Source organism: Platalea leucorodia (genome assembly GCF_965183815.1).
Source record: "Platalea leucorodia genome assembly, chromosome: 7".
Classification (NCBI taxonomy): Eukaryota; Metazoa; Chordata; class Aves; order Pelecaniformes; family Threskiornithidae; genus Platalea; species Platalea leucorodia.
Genome location: NC_138829.1, coordinates 38,917,833 through 38,941,749, shown reverse-complemented (window position 1 = coordinate 38,941,749; position 23,917 = coordinate 38,917,833). Strand labels below are relative to the sequence as shown.

General features: G+C 41.3%; 1 protein-coding gene across 2 annotated transcripts in view; it reads right to left on the bottom strand.

Annotated features, from left to right (window-relative positions):
• The window catches only part of RAD51B (RAD51 paralog B), a gene marked incomplete at its 5' end in the record, with an annotated part of 406,133 nt that overhangs the window by 143,757 nt on the left and 238,459 nt on the right, over positions 1-23,917 (bottom strand). Inside the window, one exon of one of the 2 annotated variants that reach the window (XM_082317257.1) lies at positions 11,861-12,012. In XM_082317257.1, the coding sequence (XP_082173383.1) occupies positions 11,861-12,012 (152 nt within the window). The remainder of the gene's footprint in view (positions 1-11,860; positions 12,013-23,917) is intronic. The other variant, XM_082317258.1, reaches the window with a different exon arrangement.

The window sequence follows — 23,917 nt, the reverse complement described above, 5'->3', positions numbered from 1 at the left end:
AGAGTCCACTGGGCATCACACAACAAGGACAAGGGAAAAAAAAAGCTAACAGATCTGTGAGCTCATACATACAGATGCAATGCGTGTGCTTTTGGAATACTGTCATGCTTTACAAGTGTTGAGAAAAGGCGATATATTTAATTTAAAATTTAATTTCAATCTTTCTACAAGACTCAGATTTTCTCTAGCAAGAACATTATTGGGAGAGATTCTACCAAGGAAGTGGAAAACAACGTGTTCAAAGAAAGCTTAATGGCCTTATAAACATCATCTGTATTGCTGAATGTATAACCATTGAATAACAGAGTCCTAGAAAAACTTTTCCCTAACAAACATGAAATATTTCAGGAGACTTCATTTACATTTCTAGAGGATAGTGGATCCCCACCAATCCCCACCAGGTAAAGGCAAACATGCTCCAGGGCCTGGCATAGATGCACTAAAGGCTGGACAGCCCTTTAGGACCTGAAACATTGCTTTATAACCCATCAGATCTGAAATTTTTGATTATAACATGCCCCGAATAACAATCAGCAGGTTAACAAACCTTTTTATGTTGGAGAAGAAACAGAAGCAAATACCAGACATAATGGTAATGCTTTTCACAAAATTACTGTGAGTAGCATTTATGGTTCTTAGAGGTTCTCTTGGATGGCGGTTATGCTTAAGAAATTCAGATTGGTTTATGTGCATTAGGGATCTTAACTACATGTGAACTTCTGAAAACTCATTTTGTTATGTTCAAAGGACAAAAATGGAGCCATAGCAAAGAAAATGCACAACTGTAGGAAAAAAAATCGATGAAAAACATCTCTCAACCTCTTCTTTCCTGCAACGGCACCCAAACAGCAACCTTTATTACATTTCTTACGGGAAGTTGTTTGGCCTTTTTTTTCTATATTTAATACCAATTAATTTAGATGAGTAAGAAATTCCTTGAATTTTTTCGTGCTACTTTACACTTTTATTTTCTCTTTTCAGCCTGCTCAGGTATTTCAAATCAAGACTGAGATGGCCATTATAAGATCACAAGTGAGAAGTAAGACTAAATGTATGAAAAAAGGAGAAAAAAGTAGTTTCCTCTTGTTTTTGATAAGAGCTGGAAACATCAACACGAGCTAAGAGGGGATTAGGTGACTTTCTGTCTGTAGCTTGAGATGACTATGGGTACAGAGTTTTATATTATTATTAGATAGATAAATAAATAGCGACAACAAGAGAAAGAACTTCACTGATATACAGTGAAGAACAAAAACATGATTTGGACCAGAAACGTCAATCTGCTGAGTAAAACGGCAGCGGTGGCTCAGGCCTAATAAGGCTTTTTATTGGCTCAGACTCCAAGCCAAACCTCCTGGATCACTGTCAGCTCTGTACAAGGCCAGCTCAGGTGTCTTTGCAACCTAAGCTCTACAGCTTCCAGTTCAGTGCTGCAGAGCATGTAAACACCCTGAACTGCAGAGACATCTGCACAGCTAAATTAAGTCAAATGGCAGAAGAAGCCAAGGTTGATTGTTCACTCAGGACTAGTGGAAGAACTTCTGCCAGAGACTCAGGGCTCACTTGTAGGAAACGACTGATAAGGGAGACCGTGAACCATCACTGTGACGCAAATGTGAAAGGGCCTTGCAAACCCAAGATAAATCAAATGAGCTCTTTCCAGTGGAGAACAACCTCAGTAATGGCTCATGCGCTACATTGCAACCTAGGTCTGTCACTTTTTTTGATGAGACAGGGGCACTTACTGAGAAGTGACCTCGTTAGTTATTTCCAATTTAGTGTTGCTCCAATATGAACACTCAAGGAGGAAGCCATTCATTAACCGAGTTGCACTTTACATTACTTCCTACCAGTATCTGGAAAGTTGAAGTTATCCATCAATCACAAGCCTGTCAGGAACACTCAACTTCAATATGGGTTGAGGAATTCACTGTTTTCTGTTAATATGTATCCGGAGGACATACCTCTCCCTAATCAAAGTACAGCGTAAGTAGTACATGTGAGAGCTGGAAGCAGAATGGCTCAGGTAGCTATTTATATTGACTTTTACCTTTTAGTCACAAGTATCTTTCAATGTTTCCACAATGTGGGTATAACACACTACCATCTCCTGGACACATCCTTTCCATTCCTGATTGAGCAGATGTCCTAAGATCCCCATTGTATTTTTCCAACAGTCACACCAATCAGTCCATGGGAAGGCAATATTGTGAAAATTATATATTTTATTATCTTCTTAACGCAGTATGATGGGTAGATGTGATAAAGTTGGCCAGGCAGCTCCCAATAGGTCACCAACACTGGAGACCATCAAAAACCGCTCCGTTTTAAGGTGCAGTCCATCTCAGGCAGTGGCATGTCACAATTGTTTTTATTCCTTAAAGCGGGTCAGTAGTCTGTATTCAGCTTCTAAGCAGTTAAGAGGGTTTCTTCTTTTTCAGCCTGTTTCTAGATCACAGTTAAGGGCACTGATACCATAGACAAGAACTACAGAGATCAAAGATCAAAAAATCTATGTAGGGTAAACCCCTCTAGATTAATTGATCCTACCCAGGGCAGATATACTGATAAGGCTGAACCGAAGAAAGCACAGTGTTTTCCGTACAGCAGATTTTGACCGCCACTCACTGGCTGTCATTCTCCTGTGTTGTCAATCTAGAACAGTTCAATGACATTAGATTCATAAAACAAGCAAAAATTCAAGTTCAAAGTATAATAACCTGGACAAACAAACTCCTGAGATGATTCTCCCTTAATATGTTTAGAGTATTATAAAAGCTGTAATGCCTGAACACGGGGACCATGTCTGATCGCTACCTTTTCACAGAAGATGTGATGCATTTTGCCCACTGAAGTCAATATGTCAAAGTTTGTCTGGTTTTAAAACTTTGTCTGAGGTTTTTTCTTTTACCAGTGACAGCTCAAAGTTGTTGCTCTGTCAATAAATATATTCTATCTAGCACAGACCTTACCTGGGAAGAAAGTAAGTAGAAAGAAGAAGAAAGCTTGAACACAAACGTCCAGGCCATATACAGTATTCCAAAGATGTCCCCAGTGCCTTTCCACAGTGGTACAAACACTTTTCTCTTTCCTTTGAAAATACCTTGCCTGACCTATTCCAGGATAGCACAGACCCTTTTCATGATTGCATTACACTGCTGAATTAGTTTTTCTGTGATAAACTAAACCACTCCAGTATTAGCTTCACTTCAAGCTTGTATGCTCCTTAGGTAAAGCAGAAACTCATTTGTAATGCCCAATGTTATTTTACAGATTATTTCTATTATCAATCTTATATTCCATTATATTTTCACTACTTAAGGTTATCCAGTTTCACTACTTAAGGTTATCCTGTTCCTTCATAATGATATTCTGATCTTTTTCACTATTAAGAATGCCTCCAAGCTTTAAGTATACTATATTCCAGACAGAATTAGCAGAACTTTTCTGAATAATAAACACTTCAATTTGAGTTAGATATTTTAGCTTGCTTGTTTTCAATTACAAAAAAAAAAAGGAAAAAAGAAAAAAGAAAAAAAAAAAAGAGGATCTGGTAGAAGACAGGAGACAGGGGGATTTGCCAAGGCATTCCAAGGATAAACAACTTTGGTCATTGCCACTCTGATGTTAGGAGCAATGACACTTCAGATATTGATGAGAGAATCTGCCCTAGGTTAATTCCACTCTGTTTTGAGGGGAAAACTCACACTGAAGTCCAATCAAAATCAGAAAAGTGATTCTGTATAAACAGGATGGGAATTTGTGTTCATTCCCTCTCTGCAAAGGGGCTTAAGCTTACAAACACAGCATTCTTCAAACAATTCAGACCGGAGCCTGAAAGTCCTATCTGGGTCTTTCTCTCTCCCATTCTTATGCTGTTTTAGTGAACTGTAAATACAGTGTTTGTAAAAGGCGTTGGATTAACAGTGTCACAGACTGAAGTTCTCTGTTTATATTCAGAACAGATTTTGTTATAGTAATCATGCCCCTTCTATCCTGACCTTTAAGTGGCTCCCAATAAAGAACACGAGACAAAGCCCCAATTTCTGAGAATTTGCTATCTGCTTAACATGAAGGTACACAATCATCAATTAGACCAAGGCAAAAGGCCATTTTCCCCATTACGGAACTGAGAAAACATGTAAAAATTAAAACAATAATGTCACTGTGACTAAGTAGGTCTCACTAAGGTTACAATTCTATTTTCTGTGGTATGTTTGGAAGAGGAAAAAAAATATCGGGTTGATAATACTAGAAATGAAGACGTTGCATTAACCAATATGGAAGATAAGAGTCTGGACAAGCATTTTAATCATCTAAAAATTTACGTGCTAGCTACTTGCTTTGGGAACTTGCAATGTGGAACAGTTTTGATGTCTGCAAAGAGGAGAGACACAGGAATGCAAGGTGACTTCTAGAGCTGAGGCTTAGAAAAATCAGCTATGGTATCAACAGAAACTGGAAAGAAGGAAGCAGAGAAAGAGTTTTACCATAAAGCTCAAGCCACATTCTCAGTTTCATTATCCTTTCATTAACGGTGAACATTGATGAAGAAAAGTTTATGGCATGCTAAGGAGAGAGATTCAGGAGAGAAGTCAGTGACCACAGTTAAAACCAGTTCAGCAGGTGAGTTAACCCACAGAGAAAATTGGAGAGGGAAGCAGAAGGGCTACCTTCACAGCTGACGAACTACATATGACAAGGGGGTTCAAAGACTTCTTAAGTGCCTGAAACAGAGGCAGTAAAGGTTGATTAAGATCAAGCTTAGTGGCACATGGGTGGCAGTGAAGAGATTCCAGCTCTGCTCCCAGCTGCAAAGGATTTACTCTGACCAGTTACTTATTTATGACTCCGTTTCCTCGGTTAGGAGCACCTGGCATGGGCACTGCAGAGACCAGTCAGCAAATGCTTGCATAGTAATGCGATAATACAACATACTATGAGATGGTTAACTCGCAACTGGTGTGGGTTAGCAGCAACCAAAGAGGAGCCTCCTCTGAGAGCTGGCTCACCTATCAGTCAAAGATACCTACCAGAAAGTACCCACCTCTGCCACCAGCCTCGGTAGGAGGACTCAGTATAACTTAATGACTGAGTTTGCCTCTCTGTCTCAGAGATGTTCCTGCTCCTCTGTTTAGGATGCTTTGAACTACAGATCTATGAGTTTGAAGTTTGCACAGCTGCTGCTATATTTTGTCAATCTGAAATTAGAATAATCTTCATTAAGAAAACCTGCAATGCTTATAAAAAAAGGACAGAGAAAAAGATGTACTATATAAAGGTTTTCTGTTCTTTTCCATTTTATCTAGGGTCCTTTCATTTCTATTTAGATTCTTAGATAACAAATTGATTAGTGTTATATAAGCACCTGAGTAAATGAATTCTTGATCAAGACCAATGGAAACATTTTTCTCTATATAAAAGTGTCCTGTTAAGAGGAGGGGGCCATAAATCCAGTCCCATTTAATGTAGACAGGGCTACAGTGATGTTTATATTGTATGACCATCCCCCACAAGTCCATTAAGAAGGAAGCTTACTGCAAACAGAGACCTGAACAGACACACAAGTCAGGAAAGTAAGTGACCTAGTGATGTTTGAACTCCAAATACTTGTTAATGAACATTCTCTATTTTTATGGCATCCTTTCATTTGGCACTTTTGCTGGATCAAGTCAGTATCACACTGTGTTGATAATCATCTGTTTATGCTACACTTGTGTATTGTGTCCAGTTTCATCCTGTTCACAGGCAATCCAAGTTCATATTGCTGCTTATGCTTGTATATGATCTATGGATAAGCAAAAGATTTCTGTCATAAGGGTTATCAGTCTAGAGCCTTTTTAATCAGAAAAAAAACCAGAAGCGTCTTATTTATGTATTTTAAAGGATGTGGTTTATACACATGCATGGAAATTTGAGGCCATAACAACCTTCCATTGTGTCTTGATTCAAAATATTCAAACAACAGCAGAGGTGAGGCAGAAGTCTCTGAAATAAACTGTGTATCCTAGAAAAAAACATTTCTTTAAATGGAAGCAGAATTCAAATACGTGCTCCTGCAGTGTTTCCACAGCTATTCCTTCAAAAGCAGCATACTCCATAATGGAGAATCATAAAAAATTAATCTCACCTGAAAAAAAATCTACTTTCCTGCAAAATTTCCTATCCCTTACGTGACTCCATACCATCATTCTTATCTGGAAAAAAAAAATTAAAAAAAAAAAAAAAAATCTCTCTTCATGTTTTCACAGAGCTGATTTTCCGTGTGACAAGCACATTATATAATAAGATGGCTTAGAACAGATAGACACTTTATACCACTTCCATTTTAAAACAACCCAATAGCCACATCCCTTTTCTATCACTGCTTACTGGATCTCATTATCCACTACCATCTGCAGATTTTCTCATGTCTAAACACTTGAAAAAAAAGTATTGTACTATGTACATAATCTGCATTACTGTACAATGCACATGATTCACGTAGCATATAGAGACAGGTTTTCCGAACATGGATCGCAGCTTCAAACAAACTTCATTTGTCTTAATACTTCTGCTAAAAATCCACATGCAGAGCTTTCTTCTGTACTTCTTTAAGGTACTGGGACTTCTTTTCCTGAGTCTCCCCAAATTCTAGCTCAGCAGAAGACATTGTAAAGAGCAATACTTCTTGCCTCACACATAACGATGGGCAACCTTCACACATCCTCAGCCACCTCCTTTGGCCAAACACTGATTTCACTGCCCAGTGCTCTGTGGGCTCCTTCTTGCCTCACTGTGGGAAAGACTGACCTAGCTTCTCCTCTGCTCCCACTGAAGCAGGTGAAAAGCTTTCTGTCTGCATTTCTCAACACTATTGGCCATCTCCATCCTCCTCATCTGACTCCAAAACTAGGTTTAAGACTACTAAAAATATCTTTTTTTTCATTGCATTTTCTTCTTCTCCATTTGCTTTAGTAGGTAGCTATAACTGCTACAAAATTAATAAAGAAAACACACCAAGGCTGTTTTTATTTTATTTGTATTAGATCTTATTCCTTTCATCTCAAGAGTGATTTCAGTACGTTCTGTCTGTTAATATTTCATTGCCTCTTCTTTCTCCCCAGAAAATATTACCATCTCACCAAAGTAATTAGAACCCTTTGTAGTATGAAGCGACAATCTTCCACTATGTTTCGACACATAAAAGTTGGATGCCATTTCCAAACTTCATTACTGTACTTGCTATCCTCCAGATTATTAGCGCAAAATTTAGAAAGTGTTAACCCCAGATAGCAGTACTTGGTGTATGTTTCTTCTCCACAGCCTTCTTGCTTTGTTTGAAATTGTTTTATTTTCTGTGGTTTATTTGCTTCCCTTTTTTATGGATGAAAATGTCACCTGGTGTTATCTTTAAAATGGGACAGCTATCCAACAGCTACAGAGTCCACATAACAACTACCTTCAGTGTTTTACAGAGAAAGATAAATCTGATCTCACTTATGCTCTGAAACCATCACGACTGCAACAAGTTACATTACTTCTATTTTTAATATATTTTCTCAATGACTGGTAGAGTTACAGCCAAACATCTGTACAATTTGAAAGAACTGCTTCACTACAATCAGAAGAAATTTAAGGTAAAGAATCATAGCAGTTGGCCTTAGCAAGTCACATAAATGTAAAACTTCATCCCCACCCCCCTCGGCTCTCTCCCAGCCCTTCCCCACACCAGCGAGTACCATGGTTACTTCACCATCGCAATTTTGGAATGCTTATTCAGGGCTTATTCATAGCATAGTAAGCAGAGCAAGACAAAACAGCTGGTCTGTAACCAAGGACACAACAAAAGTAATGTCTGGCATTAGTCTGAATGAGAGAAGGGGTTTTTGTTTTGTTTTGTTTTTTAAGAATGAGTCACCATATACTTATGCATTTGAAACACTTCACCTGAAGCAGGAAAATTGCTGCAGGACAGCTCACCTGGCACGGCTTGAAAGCTCCAGCCCATATCTCAATCCAAAATGCTCTTTCTTGAAAATACCATAGGAAAACACTGATTTGTTACAAAATAACACTTCTACATGCACTTTACATCTGAGAATTTCAAAACACATTACAGACACTAACACAATAATAGCAGTCTCACAAATCCCTTGAAAACTATAAACTAAACCAGGCCCATTGAAGTTGCCATATCAGATCTGGCCAGTGTCTCACTTAATCCAGCACCCTGTCTCCAATAGACAAGAATAAAACGTTAAATATAGCATGTCAACGTATTAAACCCTGCCATGCTGTCCCCCAGAGACAGCTGAGCACACATGAAAACAGTAACCTTGGAGCCTGCTAACTCCAGTTCAGGAAAGAAGGATAATTATACACATAGGGGTAACCGAGGAGTCTGACAGTTTCTAGTGCAGCCCCGTTGGTTTTGGCCCAAACTCAAAGGGGTCTGCATGTTTATGTATGGATTTCAGGAAAACAAATGTCATGGCTAACTACTCACAGGAGTGCTTAGGGAGAACCAAGTACCAGTATCCACAAAGATAATAGCAAAGGCCCTTTATGAACCCATTTGTGCGAAACAATTAACTTTTCCCACGTTCTCCCAAGCTCTTACGCCACCGTGCCGCTGTGGAAGTCGTGTAGCTCAGTACCACCTCAGCCGTTAAAAGACTCCTACGCTGTAGTCCATGCTTGTGGGTTTTAGTGGCATAAGGGATTTAAATGCAGGCTGGAAACCTCCTCCTGCCCATCCCCCCGCCAGTGGCGTTACTTCTGCCCTGAAGGAAACCAAAAGCAGAACACTGCCTTCTAGAAGGGGGCAAAAGAGGAAAGTTCATCTGTTTGTTCAGAAATCTGTTCCTATCCAAGCAATAAAGCAAACCTAATTGATTTCAAGGCAGGCAGGATGTCCCAGAAATTTCATTACTTTGCTGAATTGGCTGCTGTCTTATTAATGTTCACCAGACATACGGAGGGTGGGGTGGAAAAAGGGATAGTTGGCTGAAAAAATGTCTGCTGGACAAACAAAATGAAGGAACTTTTTACTTAATATATAAAAAAAAATCCCATGTAGGAATTCTATGCTTAATTTCCCTAGGTTTGTTGCGTACTCGTTCTGCCACCTGCTGCCCTGGCATTCCCCAAAGTTTCAGGAAGAGGGACTACGTCCACAAGCTTTCCCAGAAACGAATACTGCATGACTAAGAAGCATCATCTAGCAGCCCCGTGGCCTGTCCTGTCCAGAAGATAGTATGGTTCTGGAAAACTGCTTGCTCGAATCCTCCTTGGTGATTACGTTATCACTTCACATTCTGAAGAATACCACCCTCAGGCCTCATGGCCCAGTGCATCTCCAGAGGTGCTTTCTCTCTTGATGGGTAGGATTTCCCAGCAAGGATTAGCACTCTGGCTTTACTACCATGGAAGTCGGATGTAAGGGAAGATCCCTCAGACTGTCACCACTGCCCCAGCTCCTCCAGGGAAAGAAGGAGAGAAAGTAGAGCCAGGAAAAGCTTCTTCAGGAGGTCAAGTGACTGAAGAAAGAATGAATTCTAGCTTTTGAAAGAAAAAATTGTGTCCGCTGTGCAAGTCAGAACAAAACACAGGTTATTCCTTGAACGGTATTGATTCTGCAGGGTTACAAATTGTGAAAAGCAGGGAAAACTTGTTTTTGCACTACTTTTCACCCAAATCTCCAGAACAACTGTGTGCCTTCAGTGACTTCCTGGGGCAGAATTTCACTTTAAAACTACACAGATAATCACAGGGTTCTTTTTTCTTTTTTTAATACAGTAATATGAGAATTTGTAAAAGTGATTACTGACTTGGGAATTTTTGAACCTCCAAGTTAAGCTTCCTTAAAAAGTGCTGATTTTCAAAGCTCTGATATCCAATACCTCCTGGCAGAACCACCTTACGATGACTGAAATGGCATCTCAAGAACTGAGGCACCTTTATTCACAATTCATTTCTGAAAGTGGGTATAAAGCAATTATGAAAGAGCATATGTGTGTAAAACTATAGTAATTTAATCGATACAGTGGTGCTACAGGTAGGGTAATTCTAGATGCCTTCCTCTAACTGGAAACTGCATGTCTGGCTGAAAGATTTCTATGACTTGACTATGGTTGTTTTTCCTCACTGTAGATTTAGTTCTTCTGCTTAACTAAAACACAATGAGCCCATGGCTTTACATGCAAGCAAGGTGGTGCACCTGATAAACCCAGCTAGCAACAGAGTAAAACTCTGCTTTTTTTTTAAGCAGATCATAATATATTTTTTTATAATGGAATTTTAAAGCCTTGAAAACAACATTTCATACACTTGCAATCTATTACTTCTCAAACAAAATCAGGAAAAACTACATTTAATAGCCGAACGTTCTTTAGGAAAACTACTCCCTCGTTCCACCACCAGAGGAATGTTCTTAATCCTTTTTAGCCAACTTTGCGCATTGTGAAGTAGCACAGAGGACAGTTTCTGCCATTTTCCCTTTGCCAACTCCACCTCCAAAGCGATCCAGGAAATTTGTGAACGGCTTTGGATTTTACATACACATGTAGAAAAGGAGAACTCGGTACAGACCAGAATAAGCAGCAGAACATAGAGAACTTTTAAAAGAAGCAGCAGCAAGAGTATGTTTCTATACAACTGTGCATGGTCTTTAGAAGCAAGTCCAGAAGATGACTTTTCTAACTGCATTTGACACACTTAACCTGCTACCTGAGAGTCCAGAGGACTAGCGCTGCTTCACAGTGCCCACTACTTGCAGGAACAGAGGTGCCATCATTATAATCTTACTTGTAATGAGCAGAATAAAACAGGATGGGTTCCTCTCCTCTGGCCCTAAAGACTGCAACCTCAAAGCGAGAAACCTTGTCTTGCGGCAGTAAAACCAGAAGCACCAACTTGAATGCATGTGGGTAGTAATGATTTAGGAATAAGATGGTACAAATTTTGCGTAGCAATTTTTCTGACAGCTCTCTACTTTAACGGGCAGAAAATCAATATCATTAAGACTGAGGGTCACAGCCTTTGGAAGGAGTTACATCAATGAAAAACAGAATAGACAAAGCCAAAAGAGATTATAACTGCAGATATCCCATGGGACAGATGAAATCATGGGTCATGATGTTTTGAAAAACAAACAAAAAAGTTATTTCCTCAAACCCCAAATGTCTTGCCTCCTAGTTTTTCACAGCTTTTTTTTAATTAAGAGGTGAAGATTGCAGTCAAAAATGCTACTATATTTCACTCAAAAGCATGAAATCTCTTAGTGAAAAGGGTAAGCAGTCTCCTTTTTGCAGGCATACTTCTGGAAAATTGGTACCATACATACTGCTCAAAGTTAAGCTTGCTGGTGCAGGCAGCAAGCTTCCACTTGCAAACAGTAGCTGCAGAAGATAGAACGCTCCCTGTCCTAACAGTCACAGCTGAAATTTGGCACAAAGAGTGGAAAGGATGACAGCAAAACAATCATGGCAGTGAAAGGACTAGCCTCCTACTCCTGCCCCAAAATCCCTGTGCAGGAAAGCACTTTGAGGATTACCCTTCACCTCCACAACATGAAATGCACTAAAAGCTCAAGGAACTTGTATGCCTGTGCCAACAGGCCAACGCTAGGCCCTGTGACTCAGATAAGCCCATCCTAACACAGGGAGGCACTGGAGGAATGGCCATCCCTGAAAAGGAAAAGACACTGACTGCCCCCCGCCCCCCCCCCCCCCCCCCCCCCAATAAGCAGTTGGCTGTAGAGTGCCAGGTTCTCAACACACAGGGCATAACCACAGAGGCTGAAGGACACAGTTAGCCCATCTGACCGAGCATTGCTGATGTAGCTTTATTTAAATTCTCTTCGTTGTTAAGTTCTCACCTGTCTTATCGGCAAGTCATGATATTGTAGTATGAGCCTGGTGTTGACACTGTGACTCCATGTGTTGCCAAGGGCTGCTGTCACACAACCAGATTCCCTCTTCCCACTTCCAGAAGCTCCTGAAGATAAATATGAAAGAAACTGCATCAGGACTGAGCCACAGAGAAGGGTTCAGCATGGAAACGCTAATCAGTCATCTCAGATCATTCCCTAAGCTAGGTAATCACAATTGGTACGTAATAGACAGCAATATCGCACGAATTCCCTACCTTTCTGATTTATTTATACAACTGCAGTGTGAGTTCTCCATCTCACCCTCTGATACCTAGACAAAGGGCCAAGAATTAAGGATATGTTGCAAAGTAGTACCTACCTTCTTGGAGAGACCGGTACATTTTCTAAATATCTGGAGGTACATCATGCGTGGAGGACACTTGCCTTTTCCTCTTTAGACCTAACATCCCCCAGCAACCCAGCTTTCTATGGGCACAGAGGAGAGGGAAGCAGGCCAGCAGAGTGACAGTGCATAATGACATAACAAAAAGGGAAGCCAAAGGAGCAGAATGCGGTGCCACAATACCCTGATCTAAAAATCAGAATGCTGCTTCATGCCATCAGGCAACCCACACATTTTCTAAGATTTGCAAAGGGAGCCCCTTAGCTGTAAATACCATTCTGGTGTCTCTGAAATCATATGAACTTTATGTAACCCTGAAGAAAAAAACACTTTGCTGCAATTAGCGATGGCAACATAAAGAAGTGTTTCCAATAATGCCACATGATCCAGCTTGCTGAACTGCCATTGCACCTGAGCTTTCTCGTATTGAAACCAGAGACCCATACATACACACATACACATATGCAGGCAGGTAGGTGCCCGAGATCTTCATCTTTGCTTACCACAAGTTCCGTGTAAGACGAACAGATAGCTGGGTGACTTGTTTGTACTTCAAATGACACTTCGAGAACAGAGCAAGGCAGACAAACCAAAGAAATTCAGAAACAAAATCCCAATTTTTATGTGGGTATAAATGATCATGTGCAAGTTGAAAATCGAACTGTTTGAGGCAGACAGTCCATAGCGTCAAAAAGTTAGGAGTGTTGGCCTGAAGCGGAATGAGAGAAAGTCAGATTTAAAGTCAGGGAACTTCCTGTCATCTATCAGGCAACGAACTAAATGGCTTCCCCAGGACAGTCATGAAATCCTTGTCAACTAAGTCAATTAAAGTTAGACCAGACACCTACTCTGCAGTACAAACTTCAGAGCAGCCTTATGTTTCTGTCAAAGTGATCAGTAATGCAACAGCTAATGTTGAAACTTAAATTATAAGTACTAGGTTTTGGAAGCAATGCTGTACTGAGATGACAAAGTCATGTCATGGCCCAGCGGAGCTTCTGGAAGGTTCAGGTTTAAAACCCTTCATTGCTTTTACATTTGCAACATTGTGGGGTTTGTTACTTTATTCCCTCAACTACGCAGAGCAGAAACATAATTTCTTCATTCACTAAAGCTTTTGTTTTGGAAAAATATCCAGTAAAGGGTAAGACCAAAAGTGTTGGCATGCAGTAATAATCATTATTTGTACGACTGCTGGTAGCTTGCAAGCAATGAGAAGGACACGGTATTAGACTGCATTAGGCAGAGGAGAGCAGCAGGCTGGAGAGAAGGGCCTGGAATGACTGTAGTGCGCTACAGGACTCAGCTGAAGACCTCAAACCTTCCCCACCAAGTAATACCAGGTTCAATTAACATCAACTGGATTTGGATTAGGTCTTTAAATGTTTAAGGTGTACAAAAGAAATGAGTGAAGCACCTGGTTCAAGCCAATAGTTTGACAACAGTCTGGACTCTGTACTGGTCTCAATTACTTCCCACGTCATGGGAACTCACTGCGACATGCACCACACTCGCTTCTCCAGAACAACTTCTGTTCTAGTCTGAAAACAGGCTACAGTTGTGCTATCCAGCAAGGATGGCTGCATTTCTTTCCTCAAAACAAAGATATTACCTTGATAGGCATGAATAACTCACCGCAGGAGCACCTAACTGGAAATTTCAGTATTAGGAATGCTGTTCTCTTAATTAGTCTAACTCACCTCTGTTGGGAAGGTGGATGTGCTAACAATAATAATTTCTCTTCATCTACGTTTTGGATTTAATTTGCCAGCTGAAGGAGAGAACAGGTTCAAGTGTTAAAGCGAGGTGGTGGGACGTCTGTATTCCATTCCCTTAAAATGACTTAAACCAAGTTACTTAATTACGTTCATTAAATTCTACAAACTTTTGTTTTTGTGCTAACACCACAAAAGTAAAACACCATTACTGTACAAACAGGCTAAGGGAGAATAAAAGACAGTGAAGCAGCTTTAAAATTTTGCAGTCCTCTCTTTGCCATGTGGAATAAGGTGCAAGTTCCCCCTGTAGTCAACATTGTCCTTCTTTCCCACCTGCTAGAAGTGGGTAGGAATCACAGCATTCAAGTGAGGCAGCTAAGTGTGAGTTCTGGTGGGTGTGGAGGTATTCCTCTCACAGCTGGTGTAACTGCACCCCTGTATGCAGCTGGAAGCCACCACTACACACCACTGAGAAGCAATTCACCCATCGCTGCTTGGGGACCTCTGACTACAGACAAAAAGCCCAGACATTCCAGAAGTAGCTACTGTTGGTATAAAACAGCCGCAAAATTCACATCTAAACTTCCCTCAAATTATGTGTGTCTGCTATTAGCTAACAGAAGGAGTAACATCTTGCTGTTACAATCCCAAGCCGGGCACTTAAGTGGTTAAATGTCTGGAGCCTGCTGATACTACGGAGATATCACTCCATAGCAATTCCTAATTCTGCATTCCTTCCAGGCCTAAAACCTGTCCCAAAGTGAACAGAAGTGCTAGAGGTGTAGGGCTTGTGGCAGAACAAGCAAGCTAATTGCTGTCATTTATTTTATTTTATTATACAGGAGAAAGCCTACTGTACCATACTGTGTCAGCCCCTGTCTGAAGAGGGCTGTTTGTGTGACCCACTTTCAGGCAAATCCTCTTCTGTGAAGTTATTCAAATTTATGACTCTGGTGCAAAGTGGTTAGTAAGCCTGGAGCAAATTTACAACGAAGACTTTTTACAGGGTGGAAAGGAATGCCTCACAGAAAAGGTTTCCATTTTTTAAGGAATCCTCCTGCAAGCTGATGTATTAGGCAGGCAGAGAGGCAAACCAACAAGAAGCGAAGTAAACCGAGGGGGAAGCAGCGCCAGCTTTGCCAAGTTCAAGGGCAGTGACAGCACATGCTTCATTCCTTCTCCCTGCTCTAAAAACAAGAAGATAGTAAATGCCTCAGAGGAGGGAAAGAGGATATGTTAAGAAACCACATTTATATTCAAACATGGCCTTAAAAATACCTTGGACTTATCTTTTCTGTTATTTCAATCACTACTACTAATCCAGTCATTAATGAACCGGACAAAGGAAGTGGATAAATAATACTGTTCAACGAGAGAGCGACATTTTTCAACACATTGCCTTGTTCTTCCAAACCCTGGTATTTTCATACTTGCAGATGGGAGTATCAGACCAACCCTGGCCCAAGAAGAAAGCAGGCTCATAAGGGACTTTGGTCTCTGCTCAGAGGTCCCCAAACCATCCAACCTGAACCACATGAGAGTGGCATGGAGCAACAGCTCCCAGCTGTGACATGAAGGCACTTATCCGTGCTGTGGGGTGGATGCTTTCACAGAGCCAGCGATGTGCCATCAGCTGAAAGGCAGCAGTTCCCATCTCTCCAGCCTGCTTAGAGCACAGCTCTCGCTCTAGTCACTGCTGGCATGATGGTTTCTGCTCAGGACACAGGTGATACAGGGAGCACAGGGACTAGGACAGGAAAGAACAAAGGCTGACAGACAGATGAGAGAAAGGTGGCAGATCTCATTTTATGGATGCAGTATGTGGGAAAAGGGAGCGGGTGTCCAGAAGCAGAGAGATGGGATCCTAGCATGGGAGGTGAAGGTGCATGCTAGAAGAGTGGGAGAAGACCTTTGAACAACCCCCTGCTTTATATATTCAGATCCAGCTCAAGTAAAATGAAGTGGTGATTTCAATTCTTGTAAACACTCCTCCTTTCCTCACACAAAAAAAACTAGCATTAAACTGATCTTCAAAGGGCACATCAGCAGACAGGCCAAGGGCTGCACGAGGTACCTGTTCTACCGACTCCTGTGAAATTGAGCTCTTCAGGGCACCGGCAGAGACACCAGCAGAGACTGTATCTGTTCTGGATCGCAAGCATAAAGGAGGAACTGGCTGCTTCACTCTCGCTGAACAGCTGTCACAAGTGAAAATAAAGCTTCTTGTGGTCTGAGTCAAATGCAAAGTAAATGCCTCTCCACAACCAGGGGAAAAACAAACCAAAGAAGAAAGAGTGATTCTTCAACTGAGGCCTGCAGTTCTGCTTCCAAGCAGAAGATGAGGCTCACGCTGGCCTCCACTGCCCTGGAAGGAGCTGTCGGTGGAAGTGGGCAACACCACTTGGCCCTACTTATACACAAGTGCTAGATTCATTTTGTTTGTTTCCCCTCATCGATGCAATTAAAACAAACCTTCTGTAAGTACCTTCCTTACCACTAAGATGAATGCCACTGATAGGCAGGATGGGGAAAGTGGGTTTGTTCCACCTTCCATTTTTCACTGGAGGAAACAGTAGAATTAAAGCTATTCAGCTCAATACTGATTCTGAGATTATTCTATGATGTCCAAGCAGAGAATTACAAGTACAGACATGGTCTCAAAGACCTTCTCGTCCTCTACACATAAGGAGGTACGATTTTAAAGACTAAATCCTCATGTAACCAAGTCCCAATTGTTGCAAATATGGTTAAAGGGGATTTAATCATAAGGGAACTTCAGTTTCATTAGTGTCTCATCCTATGAAAATTAGGATAACTAGACCAGTGTCTTGAATCAAATAAAACAGACTTCTTTAAACAATATTTTTAAATGCAAGGAGTCCTTGCAGGCAGAATGTGATTATACTCTTGATTAAAAAAAAATAACTTGTTCGTTGTTGGTATAACTGCAGAGAGCAATGAATTCCACGCTTTCCATAGTCTCATATAGATTTTTGTCTTTCCAGATGAGAGAGTCATTGCCTGGCAGGTTCATCCTCACCGCTGGGCCCCTTTGCAATCTCCGTCAATTTGGTAATTCAAAAATTTTTTCTCATCAAATGCAAAAAAGGGATCGATGCACAATACAACAGTGAAATAATAAAATAAAGACAGTGAAATAACAAAATAGAGAAGCAACCAGTCCCCAAATCTTTCAAATCTTAACATGAAATCATCTTGATAAAAGCCTGATTTATCAAAAAGGAGGAAAAAACTCTCAAAAAGTACGGAGAAAATACCTATGAAGAATTAAACTACTGAGCTCAACAAAAACGGCACACCATGCAATAAGAATGAAAGTACTTTCCCTCTTGCTCAGGCTGTGCAGCTTTCTGGTTCACTGGCAGAGCTCATAAAGATCACTGCTTTTCACCTGCATTGCATTTAGTCTGTATTTTTGGTGCAGATCTCTAACAATGGCACCAGAAGGGAGAGAGAGAAAAAAAAAAAGAAAAAACAAAGAAAAAACCCTCAACCCCCATCTATTTTTCCATCTTCACCTACTCAGAAAGTACAAGCATAAAAATATCCAATGGTGGAAAAACCCATCACACAGTAAAAAACAACCCACAGGACAAACTCATCTGTGAAGTAACTAACCACAGCGTCCTTCAAACTCCCACGTGCTGACTTCTGCCATTTTCAGCCCTTCTCCACAGCTTTTTCTTCAGGCAAAAGGTGACTCTGATTCTCTTACCCTACAGTGGTGACCGTCTCACTCTCCGCACTGGTCAGCGAAGGTGCGTCACAAACTCTTCCTGTCATATACTCTACCTTCACAAAACTAACAGAAAATGAGTGAGGATGAAAAAAAACCGGATCTTTTACATTAAAGCCACGGCTCTAGCAGTAGACAGCTAGTTAGACCACCATTTGATATCACCCGCTTGAGACAAAGCACAGACCAAAATGCCTATATACATACACCTAGGTAATTACCAAACACAAATTACTGATGTTTACAAACAGACACTAAAGCAAATGTTGCTCCCCATTGCGACCGTACAGATCTGTTTCAGTTAATGGGTTATGCAGGCATGTCGACACCAGAGTCTGGTTCATCTTAGGAGAAAAATCAAAACTCACTTTCTAGAGCACAGTATTGTCTTCATACAGTCTTTTATTATTTAGGACATATGGCAGGAAAACCAGTTGCTGCTGTAAGAAATCAAGCTTGGCCACAAAACTAGCCATGTAAAAATTCTAACTTTTAAAATGCTTATTCTCCTCCTTCTATTAAGAGAGGGAATCTGGCAATTTTACCCCCCAAAACCACCTAGTTTTAAATCTGTGCAAACCCCTCTTCCCCAGATTATTCCAGTTTACTTCAAATTTTAATTAAGAATACGTAAAAATATTTTAGGTGGAAGCTGGAATTGTTTAGTAATCAATGACATGTAATTTAGTTTTCCTTTTTTTTTTTTTAAATAGTATAGTCATCAAAAGATACTTAGCAAACAAAGCAATTAAGTGCAAACCCCCACTAATCCCCAGTCAAAAAAAACAGTTTCGATGGAAATTTTTTTGACCACCCCTAGCTTGTAGCTGTGCTACTGCTGCAGCACTGAAATGCCTGCTAGAGATTACACTGAAAAGACTGTTCCGATTCAGTCATCATCATCAAGAGACCAAAAATTGCCACTTACAGACTCCAGCTGCAAGGTTCTGATGGAGAGACAGCAGTGAATGTGACAGAAAGGGAATGCGCTCACTTCTCATTTTGGACAAGTGTTTATTTATCTCATATGCCCCAGACAGGTGAGTTTTCAAGCTTTTTTGTTTATCGTTATATTTATGTGTATCTATGTACACATTCTAGGTGTTTTTTACAGTGTTAATCTGATATTAGATCAAGAATAACGTCCTTTCTGCTGTCTTTGTCTATTGTGACAACTCCTACAACTCTCATCCGCAATATGCAAACCACTATACAAACAGAGAACAAAAAGATAGTTTCTGACCTAAAGACCTTCTTTTCATGAGAACTGCAGTTTAAGAGTCTTTTAGCTGCTGCTGATTATTCCCCACTTACAAGGAATCTTCCCTAAGGGATGAGGAAAAATAAACCAAAATATGTGACAGGCCAGCAAAACTGTATATAAATAAGGACGTCCAGTATTCTCCATGAAACACTAGAAGCTTTTTCAAATAAGCAATATTAACCATTATTCTACCCTGAAAAATCAGCTGGGACCTCTGTCTGGTCAAGATATAGGAAGGGTCCTCCAGAGAACTGGACAGATACTGGTTTCTTTTTAAACCCACACCAGCATGCCCACTGTTACCAGTGTGTTTTGCACCAGAGGATCTTGTTGCCTGACATCGGTGAGTTCATGTCGATCTCGTTTTGAGTTGAGAGAGACAGACAGAGAGAGAAGCACACTCACGCTAGTATTGAGACTCCTGTCTGCTGACCTAAAAAAGGAATTGACATTAAGAAACGAGAAAATCCAGCTGGTCTGATTTCTTGCCAGCCAATCTACCAGCCATGACCAAAATGGTCAGGTCTCAGGCGATCTGTGGAGGTGGGAAGACAGCTGGTGGTTTACAGCACCTGAAACAGGGCCCAAATCAGGGAGTTGAAATCCTTGGGAACAGATACTTTCTTTTTACCGGTGTAAACCTTCTGCCTCCGTGGCCTGGCAGCACACCACAAAGCGATGAGCTTCCGGCACTCTATTGTTGCTGCGCTGCTAGTGCGAATGATGGAACGAGTAGTGCTTTGGTGGGAGGGATGGTGAAGACCAAGTAGAAGATGGTGCTGAAGTCAATTCCTTTCTGTAAACGAGGATAAATTCTTCACCCCTCCGCTCACCCTCCTTCCCTTTCTAATGATGTTTTTGAGAAATCCCCTCTTTTTCTAAAATCTAGAATTGTATTAATTTACACCACCCTCTTAGGATCCAGAGTTCTTTCCCACGTCGCTCACCACTAAAACTTAAAGCAGCTTCTTCCATCTCACCTCTCCTATGCTGTCACTTCTTCCTGTCTCTCCAAGACTGGAAAATAAAAACCCAGACCATTGACCTAAAGAGGGGAAAAAAAACCCAAACAACCCAGATCTGGAATTTTGCCTGCCTGCACATATAAAGGATGCATAGGTTGAAAAACAAAGCTTGCCCAGTCATGGCATCTGGCAATGCTAGGGCCCTGTGAACCAGAAAATGCTTTTAATTATCACCTCACCAATCATGCTACAAGTTATTGCTGTATTTTTTTGGTTAAGTTCCCTCAGGGAATTAAACAGATCATGATATTAATCAGAAGGCATGTAGGAGGGAGGGAGCAGAATGCTAGAATTACACATGTGTAGGTCCCTTAAGGCTTGAATAAAGAACTGAGATTTAGGATCCCGCTGTCAGAGCAACTGAAGCCTTGCATGCTGCAAGCCTCAGCCCTCTGACCTACACAGCCATGGCATTATCGTATCTGATTTTCCCAGGATGGTTAATCTCAGCTGCTGAACTTCATCAGTCTCTGCTAGTGTTTACCCATCATCTGGATTTCCCACTTCCGAACTTTCCAGGCTAGAACCAAATGAGCCAGCTGTCACACTCCTCCTTGACAGGGACAAAAAAAAAAAACCCACAACATAACAGGCTGAAGTCTGGAAGCCTAAATGGCTAAATCCCAGAAAGGCAGAACAAAAACTAATACATCTGGGGGGAGGAGAGGGAGATGTAGCTCTGAAACTGCAGTGCGTTTCAGAATGCGGCTCACAGCAGTATGGTCACGTTAGGATGCTGCGGTCCGAGACACAGACTGTATTCCCATAGTCTACATTTTTCTCCATAAAATGTGTTCTGGTAAAGAAACAGTGTCTTGGCAGCTTAGCTCTCGTACCTGCAAAACTGGCACAGTGCAGGCAAACACAGCAGTAGTCCAGGCAAGGTAGGAGACAGTCTGCAAATGAACCTTAAATTACGTTGGAGAGTCAGAGCACGGACGGGTGAAGCGGGTAGGGGGGAGAGAGTCGAGTTTCTGTCGCACATCGAGTTCTCCATCGAAGTGGCCAATAAAAGCACCAATTAGTGCTAACATACCCGGGGTGTTTCTGACATGGCTGTCCGTTTCCCGGGGAGTAGGCTGATGGTATGCCTACATGGCAGACGGAAAAGGATGGTAGGTGTGTGCAAGCTAGTTTTAAATGAGCACTAAGGTCTACCTTGGTAAATATATTCTGCTAAGAAGCCAGTGATATTTGTGCTGCTACAGCCAGATCACTGCCAGCACCTGAGTTTGCGCAATTAACACTAGCACTGACATTCAGCCTACACCGCGGTAGACTCTTCTCAATATATTCAGCATAAAAAAACTTTAGCAAATAACAATTTCTGATCACAGCCTAGTTCCATGGATTTGAACTAGTGAATTAAGTTATCTGTCCTTTTCACTCCTGGACACAGGGGAATTTCAGTAGCAGTCCTCTTTCAGGATCATTTTCAAATTTAGTGAGTGATGATCTCTTGATACAGAGGGCTGAAACATGCAATAAAGAGTCCAGGGTGGGGCTGTTAACCACAAGGACTATGTTTAATAATCAATGTTAAATTGCACTTCAAGTTGAGATTTTTTTTGTACGCAAACTGAGCAAACTGCTTTACTTCGCACAATGACCATCGTCATTTCTTTGAAAATTTAGCCTTCAGTGCTCTCAACACTGGTCCCACAGATTACAGTTACAACAATTCCCTATAGGTGTAAATAAAAACAACAATCTTAGAGCTGTAAAGCTTGGATCATGAGCCAGAGTTGTCAAAACTAGAATTCCAGGATGAAACAATTCTCTTTCAGCCTGCAACATGGAAACAGAGGTCAGCCAAACATTTGGGGGCTAGAGATGACTGTTTGCAAATTACAGCTGTTCACATCTGGAGTTCAGATTTGGCCAAACTCTTAATACTATCCATCACAAAAACTAAACTGAAGGAATGTTTTGGTTGTATGATTAGGAACATAAAAGTTACGAAACATTAAATGTAAAAAATGCTATGTGTGACTTTCACTCTGCCTATCAAACCAGAACAAGGGACTCGATTATTTCTCCCAATGAATATCGTCAGGGTTGACTGTGGCATTTCTTAATGACACAAGCTGAAGGCTGTGATGGTGGCTCACCCATTTCTCTTCTCTGAAGAAGTGCCTTTTGGGCTGGCCTAGCGAACCCTGCACATACACCTAGCAGATGCATCTGAGTGCCTGGAATACCTTCGGGACATACGTTAATTGGGCACTTTCACATTTCTTTTTTCATTGCACAGCCAATATACCCACATATGTAAGACGTCTTCCCTCTCATTATAAGATGAATGACAAAACATTTTAGTACATGCAGAGACCACAGTGGCTCACTGTTCAGAACATATATGTTTATGTACTTAGACACACACACACAGAGGCAGTATATAACACGGAGGATATTAAAATGACTGAGGATTACAGGGGTCTGGCTTCACTCCCTGACTGACACAGACTTTCCAGGAGGTTCTCAGCAAGTCAGTCCCGCTCTTCACGGCACAGTCCCCATCCTGGAGCAGCTTTTTTCTTCATCTTATTCTCAAAAAGGAATGACTCACTTTATCTCAAACTAAGCAAATAAATTCAATTTTGGACAACAACCAAGACTGTAAAATTTCATCCCGATAAGCTTTTCTGACTGAAGACAGAGGGTTAGAAGGGAAACAGTTATACAGCCTTAACTATAGGAGGTTCCTTCCGTTCCTGCTATAATGCAAAATATTCCAAGGTGTGCCAAGTTTTCACTATAGTCTGCATCAGGCAGCGACAGGCCACCAAACTGCTCTGTGGAGAGTAATGCATAAATCCAAAACAATCTTTTGACTGCAGTGACTCTTCTCTCCTGAGATGAACTACATTTTTAAAGTCAGTGAAAAATAAAAAATTGCAAAATATCACTTTTAATCCTTGGACTACAAAATGGTTGAATCCTCTAGAGGCCAATCGGGGCCAGAAACAACTTTTTTTCCCTTTTTCCCAGATTTGGGGGGGCAGGGGGGGAGGGCAAGGGGAAAGGGAGAGAGCAAAGAGTGGTTGGTTTCAAATAGCAACATTGTCCAAAAGGGTGAAAGGGAACAGATGGCCGTGGAGAATGCAGCCTCAAAGCCCTAAAGAAAAGGGCTATTTTGACAGATCTTGCTGTTTCCTATTCAAGCATGAACACTCTGGCATGGAGAGTTAAGACGATACAAGGAACAACCTCTGTTCCCAGCAACTGACTATGGGCAACTGGCCTCTGAAGCTCTCTGAGAAAAACAACATGAGACAGACAGACAAACAGATATGGCAGCAAGCCCAGATCTCAGCCACCAGGAAAGGGGCGGGGGGGGGGGCGGGGGGGAGGAAAAAAAAAAAAACCAGAAAGGCTAGAAACAGCTGCCTTTTCCTGGCTCCAGCGCAGAGCATTAGAAAGAGCCTGTCCAGCCTTTCTCATCTTCCTTTTCAGTGAAACTTCTTGAAGGGGTCACCCTCAAGCTGTTGGTCTTTGCCCTGAGGGGAGGTGAAAAAGAGGACAGAGCAGAGCTCGTCTGGCTCAATGAAACCTGCTTCCTTTAATCACAAAGACCTCCCTCCAGCTAACGAAGAGGAACTCTAAATGTAAAAAAGCATAATTAATGCTGGATTTTTGCATGCAAAAAGGTTGAGAAATTTAAAGTTGTGGCTCCCACAGTACGTGTAATTTGTTTGCATAGTATACGGCAGCAAGCCATTATATCCGAGGGCAGGGAGAATTGTACTCGCTGTGGGAAACACTGCTAATGTGTGTCCTGACTTTTTCTACCATTCCTAATCAAGAGAGTGCACCAACAGCTGTTTCATTCACCGACTCCGGGCACGTACTATCAGATAGAGATTTCAGGGCAGCTTCACATCCATTCCCAAAAT